We start from the raw sequence: 12,054 nt of genomic DNA, 5'->3' as shown, positions 1-12,054 counted from the left end.
TTTGGTTAATACTTTTATATAAAGCAGTGTAACAGAGCCAAGTCTCCATATTTTTTAAATAAGAGCCCTTTGTGTTTTCAGGCTTGTTTACATTTAAAAATCCCACATTATGCAGCAAATCTTCATTTTTTTTTCTGGTTATTCTTTGGTTTTTGGTTGCACAACAAACCGCATCTGAGATTTTAGTCATTTTTGGACTCTTGTTGCCTCAATGTCTCTGCCCGACATAAGAAGACTACGATTATAATTTTTTTTACATTCTTTAAATATAATTTAAAAACTATCGGCCGATTAATCGGTTATCTGCCTTTTCCACCACCTTAGTAATGGCATCATCAAATTAGCATTTTAGAGCATTGTAATGGAGCCAAGTCTCCGTCATTTCAAAATAAGTGACCCTGGTGTGCACCAAATCTTAATTTTTGCTGGTTATTATTGGGATTTTGATTGAACAATAAACTGCCTCTTTTATTTTATTCATTTTGGACTCTTGTATCCTCTGTTTCAGTGCCAGTCGTAGTAAGGAAGGAGTATGATTTAAAAACTAAAATAAAAACTATCGACCGATTAATCGATTATTGCCCTTTTCCACCACCTTAGTTATCTGTGTCTGCAAAATCCACTATCGGTCAACCTCTAGCTTTAATAATTGATATCCTTTACAGGAGGAAAGAGACTCCCTTAAAGAGAAGGTAGATGCTCTCCAGAGCTATATGGAGCAGCACAGAAACAAGTTTCTGTGCCCAGAGCGTGTGGCTAAACATTTAGAAGAGCTGAGAAAAGGCATAGCTACAGGACAAGATGGACTAAGGTATGATAGATCCTTACTTCAGATTAACATTTAAGTGAATTGTCTGACTACGGATCAATCAGAGATTTTGTCTTCCATCCTGTTGCACCAGCTTTGAAGACCTTGGCGAAGCTGTGAATAAGAGTGTCATGGAGCTGCAAAAGGAGCTTCATCGTGTAGTATCTGCTGCTAGGATAGAAAGAGACGAGGCCCAGCGCAGTCAGGGCAGCCTCACTGGAGAGATGAGGTCCCTCAGAGAGAGACTCAGCAAGTACCAAGAGAGATTCCAGGTGGAACAGACTAGGGTGGGTAATTATTATTTAAAATGATCATCAGAGGTCACAATCGACTTTTTGCATTTGCATTGCATTGTTGTTTCTGATGCTTAAATGTTAACTATGGCAATAGCAGACCTTATTATGATGTCAGGCTTATTTCCTTGTATTTTATTTTAGCAGTCAGCAGAGAGGCAAGATGAGGAGGCAGAGCTCCACAGATTGAGGGCGGAGCTAGAGGACGCTCATGAGCAGCAGTACTTGATGCTTCAGCGTCTGCAGGAGACCGAAATCGAAAGGGATCGCCTGCTTGCTGAATTAGAGGAACAGGATAAACAGGTGCCATTAAGAGAGGAATTAACCTATTAAATATCAAGATTTAAGGTCTTTGCACACTTTAATTGTTTTTTTATCCCCTTTCCTCCCAATTTGGAATGTTCGATTCCCACTACTTAGTAGGTCCTTGTGATGGCGCGGTTACTCACCTCAATCCGGGTGGCCGAGGACAAGTCTCAGTTGCCTTTGCTTCTGAGACAGTTAATCCGTTCATCTTATCATGCGGCTCATTGTGCATGACACCGCGGAGACTCACAGCATGTGGAGGCTCATGCTACTCTCCACGATTCACGCACAACTTACCACGTGCCCCACTGAGAGCGAGAACCACTAATCGAGACCATGAGGAAGTTACCAAATGCGACTGTACCCTCCCTAGCAAACGAGCCAATTTGGTTGCTTAGGAGACCTGGCTGGAGTCACTCAGCACACTCTGGATTCGAATTCGTGACTCCAGGGATGGTAGTCAGCATCAATTGCTGAGCTACCCAGACCCGGTCTTTGCACACTTTAAGTTAGTGCATATACAGTGGAATGAAAATATATTTGGTTCCTTCCTGATTTCCTCTTTTACTGCTGAATTATGACACTTAAAACCAAAATGAAATTAAAATTTACCCTATTTACTTTTTTATTTTCAGGTGGTATTGTGCACATTACTCCAAACAAAACCGAATTATAATTTTTTTTATAATTTTTCACAAAGGATCCTAAATAACATGCAAAAACCTGCATGCCTCCACACTCTAAAAAAAATTGTTAAATGTGCTGAATAATCCTCAAACTGAACTTTTTGAAAGGATTATTTTTGCACAATTGTACATTCATTCACTTTGTACAGATGGCATAAACCAGTTCTGTATTGATGGTTTGTTGTTTCTCTAGATGAAGGCTGAGGAGACCCAGACTCAGGAACAGATAGAGTCTCTCAATCTGGAGTTGCAGGTGCTCAGGAAATCCTTTTCCACTGCTGACAGAATGGCTGCTGAACAACTGAATGCTGCAAAAGAAAAACTTCACTCTCTTCACAGTACTGTAGAGAAAATACATCTGGAGAGAGCAGTGGTAAGACATGGAGTGGACTACGGTACTTCAGACCTTTTGGTTGTAATATAAAAGTGAGAGAAGTTCACTGGTGGAGATGTTGTGTGGGTTTATGCAGAATGCAGAGGAGTTGGAGAGCACCAGGAACCAGGCAGATCAAGCCATTCAGGATCTGGCTCTTGCCGAAGCGGAGATTCAAATTCTTCAGAAGCTTTTGAGTGATAAAGTAATGTATATACTCAAAACATTTAGAATATCTTGTTTTAGCAAAGAACTATTTGTTTGGTAATGTCGTCTTGCTGGTTTTTTGTGTTGGTAGGTGCATGAGACTGATGGGCATTCCCACATTGTCCCAAACTCTAGCATTCAACAGCAAGAACTGGACAGATTAAACCAAACCCTGAAAAAACAACAGGCTCAGACCAAACATCTTAGAGATCAACTAGCTCAATTCAAAAAAGGTTTGTTGGCCATTATAATAGCTTTACAAAAGACCAATTTAGCAAGACATTTCTAACTGTAAGTGCTGATCATCAGATTTATTTTTAGTGGTGCTTGCTAAGGTATTGCTCACACTTAAAGTGTTAAATCCAGGGATGATACTCCACCTGCTTCAGACATCAGAATCAGAATTAGCTTTATTGCCAAGTATGCTTGCACATACAAGGAATTTGTCTTGGTGACAGGAGCTTCCAGTGTACAACAATACAAAAACAGCAGCAAGACATAGATAATAAGAAAGAAAAAAAAAGAATAATAAAAATAAATAATTATACGTATACGTACATACACTCACCTTCATACATATCCGCATACACACGTAGTGCAAATCTAATAAAAATATGTTATATAAAGAACAAAAATACAGTATATTATGTACAGTGCAATGTATGTAATGGCAGAAGTGGGTATGTTAGATAATATAAATAGACTTAAACTGTGTATTGCACATAATTATTGCTCAATGGGGCGGCTTTAACTGTTTATGAGATGGATCCCCTGAGGGAAAAAAACTGTTCCTGTGCCTGACGGTTCCAGTGCTCAGAGCTCTGAAGTGTCTGCCAGAAGGCAACAGTTCAAAAAGGTAATGGGCTGGGTGAGTGGGGTCCAGAGTGATTTTTACAGCCTTTTTCCTCACTCTGGAAATGTATAGTTCTTGAAGGGGGGGCAGGGGGCAACCAATAATCCACTCAGCAGTCTGAACTGTCCTCTGTAGTCTTCTGATGTCCAATTTCGTAGCTGCACTAAACCAGACAGTTACTGAAGTGCAGAGGACAGACTCAATGACTGCTGAGTAGAACCGTTTCAGCAGCACTGGTGGCAGGTTGAAATTCCTCAGCTGGCAAAGAAAGTACAACCTCTGCTGGGCCTTTTTCACAATGGAGTCAATGTGTATCTCCCACTTCAGGTCCTGTGAAATGGTAGTGCCCATGAGTGATACATCAAATCATGAGGCATTTTGAAAAGAGATGAGCTTTTTCTTTTATAAGTGATCAGATTTTTACCTGGCAGACTATAAAACAGGCAAAAATGTCCCAGAGACTTCCATTGAAGGAGGGACTGAAACCATATCTAGGAATCTAAATAACATAGAGACTTGGAGGTGGGCTCTTTTGCCTTGGGCTATTAACCCTTTAAACTCAGAAGGGAATGGGCGGGCCGGCCAGAAATAAAAATTATGATAAAAATATTAATATCATATATTATTAGTATATTAGTATATTATTATATTGATATTAATATTATATTAATAATATACTTTACAATGCATGTAAACATTATGACCAAAACTTAACAAGTGCTTTAAAATTTGCAGACCAATCAGAAGTGTTCCGTTTTGATAATTGATTGCAAATTTTGCACTGTACATATTGTAATCTGTAAAAATATCAAACTCATCATATACCCATGAGTCATATGTTGTTGGAAAGCTCTCAAAGAGTAGAATACAACCAGCCAATTTATTTTTTTACTCACAAATAAAATATAATGAGTCATAGCTAAGTATATGTCTTTGACATACATGTTATGTAAACAGGTGTTGCTCATATACTGCGTTTTTGCTTATAACTTCACAAAAAATAATTAGAACATACTGTAAAATATCACATACCATTACTTCTAGATGGTGATTATATTTAAAATGAGCTCACACACAAAGTAATTGGATGCATAGGCCATTAGATAACCTACACTAAGCAATGTGCACACAGCATCTGGCTATCTGGCATCTTGCTATCTGGCTACAAAGATATTTGCTTTCCTGGATCAGATAAAATCATCAGCAATGCTCTAGAATGCTTCTGTCATAGAAGCCTAAACCAATCGGATTGGGTTCAGATGGCTCCAACTAGTGGTGATAGTCCTAGGTGCATATTTGCACAGAGAGTCATGTCAGTCACTCTAGTTACATATGGACACCAGGTGATGGCGCCAAGTACGTGACACACTCAACGATGACTCAAATGGCACATAATGAAACTCATTCTGTGAAATCTTATTACTAAAACCATGTCTTTGTGCAACAATGCCTCTAGTCATTGTTGTGTTTGCATGTGTTATTAGATCTTTTGTACAATTATTATATTTTATTTGTTTGGAGAGGCTTTTGGAAACTTGGATACGTTTTTGGACAATAGGTTATTTTTGTAATGCTTTAACTTTTGATTGCTTTGTCGTATCAACACAAAAGTTTACTCAGTTACAGGTGAAATGTGACATGATTGGGAACAAAACAAAAGCAGTTTTTAGAGTCAGCTTATTAACACCCTGAGATAAATAATGTCAAATCAGAAAAATAAGAATAAATGTACATTTTTGGCTCTTGTGTCTTTGTGATTTTTCAGCAGTTTCTTAGGCTGAGAGTCTAAGAATTTATCATAATCTATATCATTAAAAAAAAATTGTTTTCTTTAAAAATATACCAAACACTTGAGCCGCCTTGTTTGTTTTTTGTTTCTTAGTTTTTTGCATTATAAGTCTTTAATTTTGTGTATGCCACTGAAACAGGACATCTTTAAAAACAGCCTTCAGCGATTAAAGGGTTAAGCTTCCAATGAGAACGCCATAGCAATGCACTAAAACCACTCAGAACACCTTAGTATAAAAACGCCTTGGCAACCAACCACAATACCCTAGCATTATGGCAGCTAGTTTTGCAAAGGCAAGCACCACTCACATTCTCTTTAAAAAAAAGGCAAACTGTAGTTGCTCACTGGAAATGCTCCTTATATTTATTGGTATATATTTTGGTTTGTTCAGTTAACAATGGCAATCTGGAAGAGCTGTTGGAAGAGATTGGAGCTCTGAGGGAGACTCTGATGGAACAGAATAACTACCTGTCCAGTTTAGGAGATCCCATGCCAAACACAGGATATTGGTACTATGTACCACCTACTCAAAATGTAAGCAATCATATTTCTAGTGTTATTTTAGAAGTAGTAAATAAACACATTTGCAAATTACTTTATTTCTTTTCCAGTACCAGTTTTATATTGTAATCATTATGTTGTTTGTCCTCAGGCCCCTAGTCTGGGATCTCTTGGCACACAAGACTCAGGATTGGGCTCTGTGTATCCTCATTCCCCTGAGAGAGGCAGGCGGTCCAGCCATAGAGCACACAGGGAGAGAAGACCTCCTCTTAATGGAGGATACTGGGTCTTCTCTCCCCATTCACACACTCATGGAAGAAGAGGCAAGTGCCTCAATCTCAGATTCTTTCTATCCAATGTTGCAGGCATACTGGTGAATGTCAAAGTGCATTTAAGTGAATCTCACAAAGAAACATAACCCCAAAAACAAAGAAATTGTATTTTGCATAAGGAAAATTAAGCTTATTTTAGAATCATTGAGATCATTAGCGATGTGACATTATTTTCATGACAATTGAGAATATCAATTGCATCCTCATCAACCAAATTCTTCATAATGTGGACAATCAGTAATGAAAATAATCCTGTCCAGACACATTTCTTAAAAAAAATTGTGATTTAAGCACATTATTTTAGTAGTAGTATTATTTTGGAGTGAAATATGTCCTGGATATTTCTTGGGAATTTATTGTGAGATTCATTCATTGATTTAGTTCTAAAGCTGCATTCTCCATCCTCATGCACATGTTCTGTACAGATGCTCAGATGTGCCGAGACAGTGGAAGAGAGAGTGATGTGGAGGGTGTGTCTGGACCACGCTTCACTCCTCTCTCAGGCTCTGCAGCATTTACTCTACCTGATGGGACTGCTCTTCCTCCAGGCTCAATTATCTACAGTCACCATGTGCCTGGCCTTCCCATTGGCTCAAGTACAGTCCTCTGTGGGCCGCCCCCTGAAAGAGCCGGGTTGATATATGTCCCTCCTCCCAGCAATCTTACTATACCCCTGGTGCCCAATGGGACACTGCATTGTAATGTGCCTGGACATCAGGACTTGGTAAGTAACTTGAAGACATTTCAGTCATCAACACATTACATTACTCTATTTTGCCATATTAAGTTAAATTAAAGGAATATTGTAAGTTAATAGAGCTTTAATGTGACTGAACTCCACAGAAAATAATTTTGAATTAAAAAAAAAAAACATTAAAAAAAACCACAATGGAAGTCTATGAAAAATGTGATGCTTGTATATTTGTTAAAGAATGTTTATTGTTTGGTGTGTAAACTTTTGTAAACTTGAGATGGGACAACTGTTTCTTGGTGGATGAACTAAGGGTTATGAGTTATGGTGTTATTTTCTGTGGGTAGATTTTTTCTCCATGTAAACAATGTTTAACGGATAGTGATGTAACATCTCTTTCTGGTATTCTTGCCCATATCATGTGAACGTTACTGGGTATACATGCTCTTGAAATAAGTTGAACAATTGGATATAAGTTTACACAGACGAAATATTATGTACCGGTACATATAATATCTGTAATTTCTAAACTGTGTGCTGAATTTTTTACATTCATAGACTTCCATTATAAATACATTACTGTAAACATGCTTTTTGTTTTCTCCTTTTTAGTCATGTTGGGATGATATAATTTTAAGTGCATTCTGGAACTTTTTAGGGATCTTACCTTACTCTTACATTGATTTTGCAAATAATGTTCCATTACTTTATGTGGATAGTTCACCTAAAAATGAAAATTCACTCAACATATACTCACCCTCATGCCATCCCAGATGTGTATGACTTTCTTCTGCAGAACACAAACACAGATTTTTAGAAGAATAACTCCGCTCTGTAGGTCATTACAAAGAAAGTGAATGGTGGGCAGACATTTGAAGCTTTAAAAAACACATAAATGCAGCATAAAAGTAATCCATACGACTCCAGTTGTTTTATAATACAGTATGTCTTCTGAAGTTATGCAATCACTTTGGGTGAGAAACCTATCAATATTTAAATTATTTTTTACTATAAATCTCAGCTTTCAAAATGTGATAGAGAAAGTGGAAGTTTATAGTAAAAAGGATTCTTATGGATTACTTTTATGCTGCCTTTATGTGTTTTTGGACCTTCAAAATTCACTTGCATTGTATGGCCCTACAGAGATATTCTTCTAAAAATCTTAATTTGTGTTCTCAAGAAAGAAAGTCATACACATCTGAGATGGCATGAGGGTGAGTAAATTATATTTTCTTTTTTGCGTGAACTATCCCTTCTCCAAATTTCCATGAAGCGTTTTAATTACGATCTTACAATCAGTTGTTTTATTTGTGCTGTAGGAGCAAAATCTAAAGCAAGCTGAGCGCAAGCTGAAAGAGAAAGCCCACAGTGAGAGAGAGCAGCTCACACTGCAGGAAAAGACTGCAGAGCTACAGCAGGAAATCAAACACCTGCGCAGGACAGTCCACACGCTAAAGCGCCACATGTCAGTCAGGATTACAGTACTTAATATAAATACACTGCCCCTCTGAAGATTAGACTTCAAGTTAGGGTCTATATAAAAATGATCTCAAAGTGTTTATTTTGTGCCTATCAAATATTTGGTTCATTAGGAGTTTGCCAAAAAGCTCCATCTCTCATGCAAATGATGAGCAGTGCATCTTGGGAGAGGTGGAGTGTGTGGAGAAGACACTTTTGAAGCGCAGAGCAGAGCTCAGAGAGGCTGACAGCCTGCTGTTAGAAGTCGAGACGGAGCTTAAAGACACTAGAGCCAAGGTCTGACATTAGTCTCTGCACATTGTCCTGTATACATCAACTTCCTGTTGAAAAATGGTAATGATGTAATATGTGTCTTGCAGACTAAAGAGAGCGTGAAGGGCTACAATGAGGCCAGGATGCGAGTTGGAGAAACGGAGCGAGAGCTGATGGAGATGGAACAGAGAGCTCAAGACAGTGCCAAACAGCTGGTGCACACCAAACAAGAGCTCAGGTAACACAACTACCACACACATGAAAGAGAATTCCATCGATTTATGTTCAGAACCCTTAAAGATGCAGGGTCTCATTTCTTCACCAATTAATTGCAAAAATAATGACTGTTTTCCAAGTCTTCATACACACTCCCCTTTCTAGCAAACTTTTAATAAACCGGTAGTCCTGCCCCAAACTCATGTCTTTGGTTGAACCAATATTGCTCCAACAAACAGAGTAATGTTAAAAACACCACACTTTTAATGGATATCAACCTAGACATTACTTATAGTTGTCTCTGCATATAAACTTGCATAAAAGAAAGCATCAAAGGGATAGTTCACGCAAAAATGAAAATTCTCTCATCATTTACTCACCCTCATGCCATCCCAGATGTGTATGACTTTCTTTATTCTGCAAAACACAAACAAAGATTTTAGATGAATATCTCAGCTCTGTAGGTCTGTACAATGCAGGTCAAAAGGTTCCAAAATTTTGAAGCTCAAAAAGGAAATAAAGGCAACATAAAAGTAATCCATACGACTCCAGTGATTTAATCCATGTCTTCTGAAGTGATGTGATATTTGTGGATGAGAAACAAATCAATATGTATGTCCTTTTTTACGAGAAATCTCCACTTTTGCTTTTAGATTCTTTTGTTTTTGGCAAGTCACATTTTTTGTGCATTTCACCACCTACTGTGCAGGGAGGAGGATTGATAGTAAGAAAGGACTTAATTATTGATCTGTTTCTCACTCACACCTATCTGAAACTGAAAACATGGATATAATTACTGGAGTTGTATGGATTACATTTATGCTGCCTTTATGTGCTTTTTTTTTAAGTTCAAAGTTTGCATTGCATTGTATAGATCTACAGAGCTGAGATATTCTTATAATAATCTTCATTTGTGTTCAGCAGAAGAAAGTCATACACATCTGGAATGGCATAAGGGTGAGTAAATAATGAGAGAATTATCAAGTTTTCATTTAATCTTAAAAAAATGAAAATACAATTAAACAGCAGCTTTTAACAAGTATAAGTTTATATCTTAGCCAGGTTTTAGGCTGTTCTGTCCATCAGCAACAAGTTGTTTTGTTTGAGCTGGAGATCTTGCTAGTTGCAAATATAGAAGCATGTAAATATTCCACTCCAGGAATCTTCAAGAGGAAGTTATGGAGCTGCAGAAAACAAAACAGGACCAAGAACAAACTCTACAAGAAGTAAAAGAGGTACTAGCATGTCAAGATGCAAGGTTTCAAGATGTCAACAGAAAGCTAGAAAGAGCGACTGACAGGTGCAAACTCAACTCCTCATTTAAGTAAAACAATGAAGACAACGTGTAAATTCTGCATGGAGATAAAATCAATCTCTGTTTACTTTTTATAGACTGGAGGTCGTTCAGAGGGACCTCAAAGAGACCAAGAGCCTTGAGGCAAAACTCTTGCAAAGCTGCAGAGAGACGGAGAACAGCCTAACACAACGGCAAACAGAATTGGACAAAATCAGCACTCTGGTAACACACCTGCATGTACAAGCAGCATATTATATTGACATTTGAGAAAGACAGATGTTTAATATTAAGGATTGCAGGTTGTGATGCAGCAGGAGGAACTGTCTTTGCTGGACAGAAAGCTGGGTCAGTGGAAACAGGAGGAGGAGGTGCTAAGGGTTAGTGTGGAGCAGCACAGGCAGGGCCTGCTAGATGTACTACGACAGGGAGAGGAGGACGTGCACAGCTTGCACCAGCGCATTCAGGTCTGTATTACTGCTCTTGCCATCAAAAAATAACAATTAGGAAGTAATATTATGTAAAGTTGATGTAAATATTACTTAAGAAGAACTTCTTATATGAACTGTATGTGTAGGAGCTCCGTGTGGATGTGCAGTCCCTGGCTGTGCAGAAGGGAGAGCTTGACTCTGAGTTGTCTGAGAGGAGGAGCAGACTGGCTCAGTATAAGAAAGATCAACAACAAGAAGAGGAAACTCTACAGAACATCCATTCAGCCATCAACAAACACAAATCAGGTCTGTTCCTTTAAAATAAAGATAACATGAAACTCTAAAATCTGATTGAACAAGCCAACTAATGTTAAATATAAGATATACACAAACCTGTGACCACACAACAGTTGAATTCTGTATTAATATACCAAGAGACCGTTGTGACAAAACCCTTTGGAGAAGAACAGCCTTAGTAATAATAACCTGACAAGTATACACCGATCAGCCACAACATTAAAACCACCTGCCTAATATTGTGTAGGTCCCCCTCGTGCCAAAACAGCACCAACACACATCTCAGAATAGCATTCTGAGATATTCTTCTCACCACAATTGTACAGAGTGGTTATCTGAGTTACTGTTTACTTTGTCAGTTCGAACCAGTCTGGCCATTCTCTGTTGACCTCTCACATCAACAAGGCATTTCCGTCCGCAGAACTGCCACTCACTGGATATTTTTTGTTTTTGGCACCATTCTGAGTAAATTCAAGTATCTGTTGTGTGTGAAAATTCCAAAATCCCAGGAGATCAGCAGTTACAGGAATACTCAAACCAGCCCACCTGGCATTAATCAGCCAATCATGTGGCTTTTGGGATTTTATGCACAACACAATACATGCAAAAATAAATTTCATAGCACAAATAATTGCTGCAATAAAGAAGGTTAGTAACATTGGCATCAAAAACTTGTATCGACCCAAGTGCATTACCAAACATCATGAAAGAATTTTGTCAACCAATCCCATGATGCATTGGGATTCTTGGCCTATACATCCTGCCACAGTTCATTTCGTACCCTTACCATATCCAAAAACCTTATATATGTTACTCTGCTACTAATACTCCATCCGAAACCACTCTATTTTCTGGGGTCATTTGCCAAAGATAGTCTACTTTTGATCTGAAATTGTCGAGGCCAGTTAGGTATCATTTGCAAATCGGAAACAAAACGTAGTGGATTCTATTAATCAAATTCATTGAATCAGTTACTGCGTTATGGATTAGAACGGCTTTCCAGAATCTTGATGACTTCTCAATTACTTGATGTGTGACATGGAGAAGAACATTTGTGCAAATACATACATTTTTTTGTTAGGCTCATATTATGTTAGTAGAGTGGTCGTAATGAACAGGCACTTCTCCTGTACTCTGAATGAGAACAACAGTTGGATCTAATAAAGGCAACACAAATTAACACAACAATTCCAATGGTGAATTTGAACCATCTGCTGGCCCACATCCATTGTCATGTATGCTGATA

The 12,054-nt window shown here is 38.1% G+C and overlaps 1 protein-coding gene across 1 annotated transcript in view; it reads left to right on the top strand.

Moving 5' to 3' along the window:
* cntrl (centriolin) overlaps positions 1-12,054 on the top strand; it is a 41,605-nt gene that overhangs the window by 13,434 nt on the left and 16,117 nt on the right. The window contains exons 13-28 of the mRNA XM_052106316.1: positions 666-811; positions 903-1,095; positions 1,246-1,404; positions 2,287-2,466; positions 2,564-2,671; positions 2,765-2,906; positions 5,707-5,849; positions 5,968-6,139; positions 6,574-6,872; positions 8,159-8,304; positions 8,432-8,594; positions 8,678-8,808; positions 9,946-10,086; positions 10,179-10,305; positions 10,383-10,547; positions 10,658-10,817. Of these exons, the coding sequence (XP_051962276.1) occupies positions 666-811; positions 903-1,095; positions 1,246-1,404; positions 2,287-2,466; positions 2,564-2,671; positions 2,765-2,906; positions 5,707-5,849; positions 5,968-6,139; positions 6,574-6,872; positions 8,159-8,304; positions 8,432-8,594; positions 8,678-8,808; positions 9,946-10,086; positions 10,179-10,305; positions 10,383-10,547; positions 10,658-10,817 (2,575 nt within the window). The remainder of the gene's footprint in view (positions 1-665; positions 812-902; positions 1,096-1,245; positions 1,405-2,286; positions 2,467-2,563; positions 2,672-2,764; positions 2,907-5,706; positions 5,850-5,967; positions 6,140-6,573; positions 6,873-8,158; positions 8,305-8,431; positions 8,595-8,677; positions 8,809-9,945; positions 10,087-10,178; positions 10,306-10,382; positions 10,548-10,657; positions 10,818-12,054) is intronic.

Source organism: Xyrauchen texanus, chromosome 3 (genome assembly GCF_025860055.1).
Source record: "Xyrauchen texanus isolate HMW12.3.18 chromosome 3, RBS_HiC_50CHRs, whole genome shotgun sequence".
Taxonomy (NCBI): domain Eukaryota; kingdom Metazoa; phylum Chordata; class Actinopteri; order Cypriniformes; family Catostomidae; genus Xyrauchen; species Xyrauchen texanus.
The sequence above is the reverse complement of the archived record's forward strand: the minus strand, read 5'-3'. Positions and strand labels throughout refer to the sequence as shown.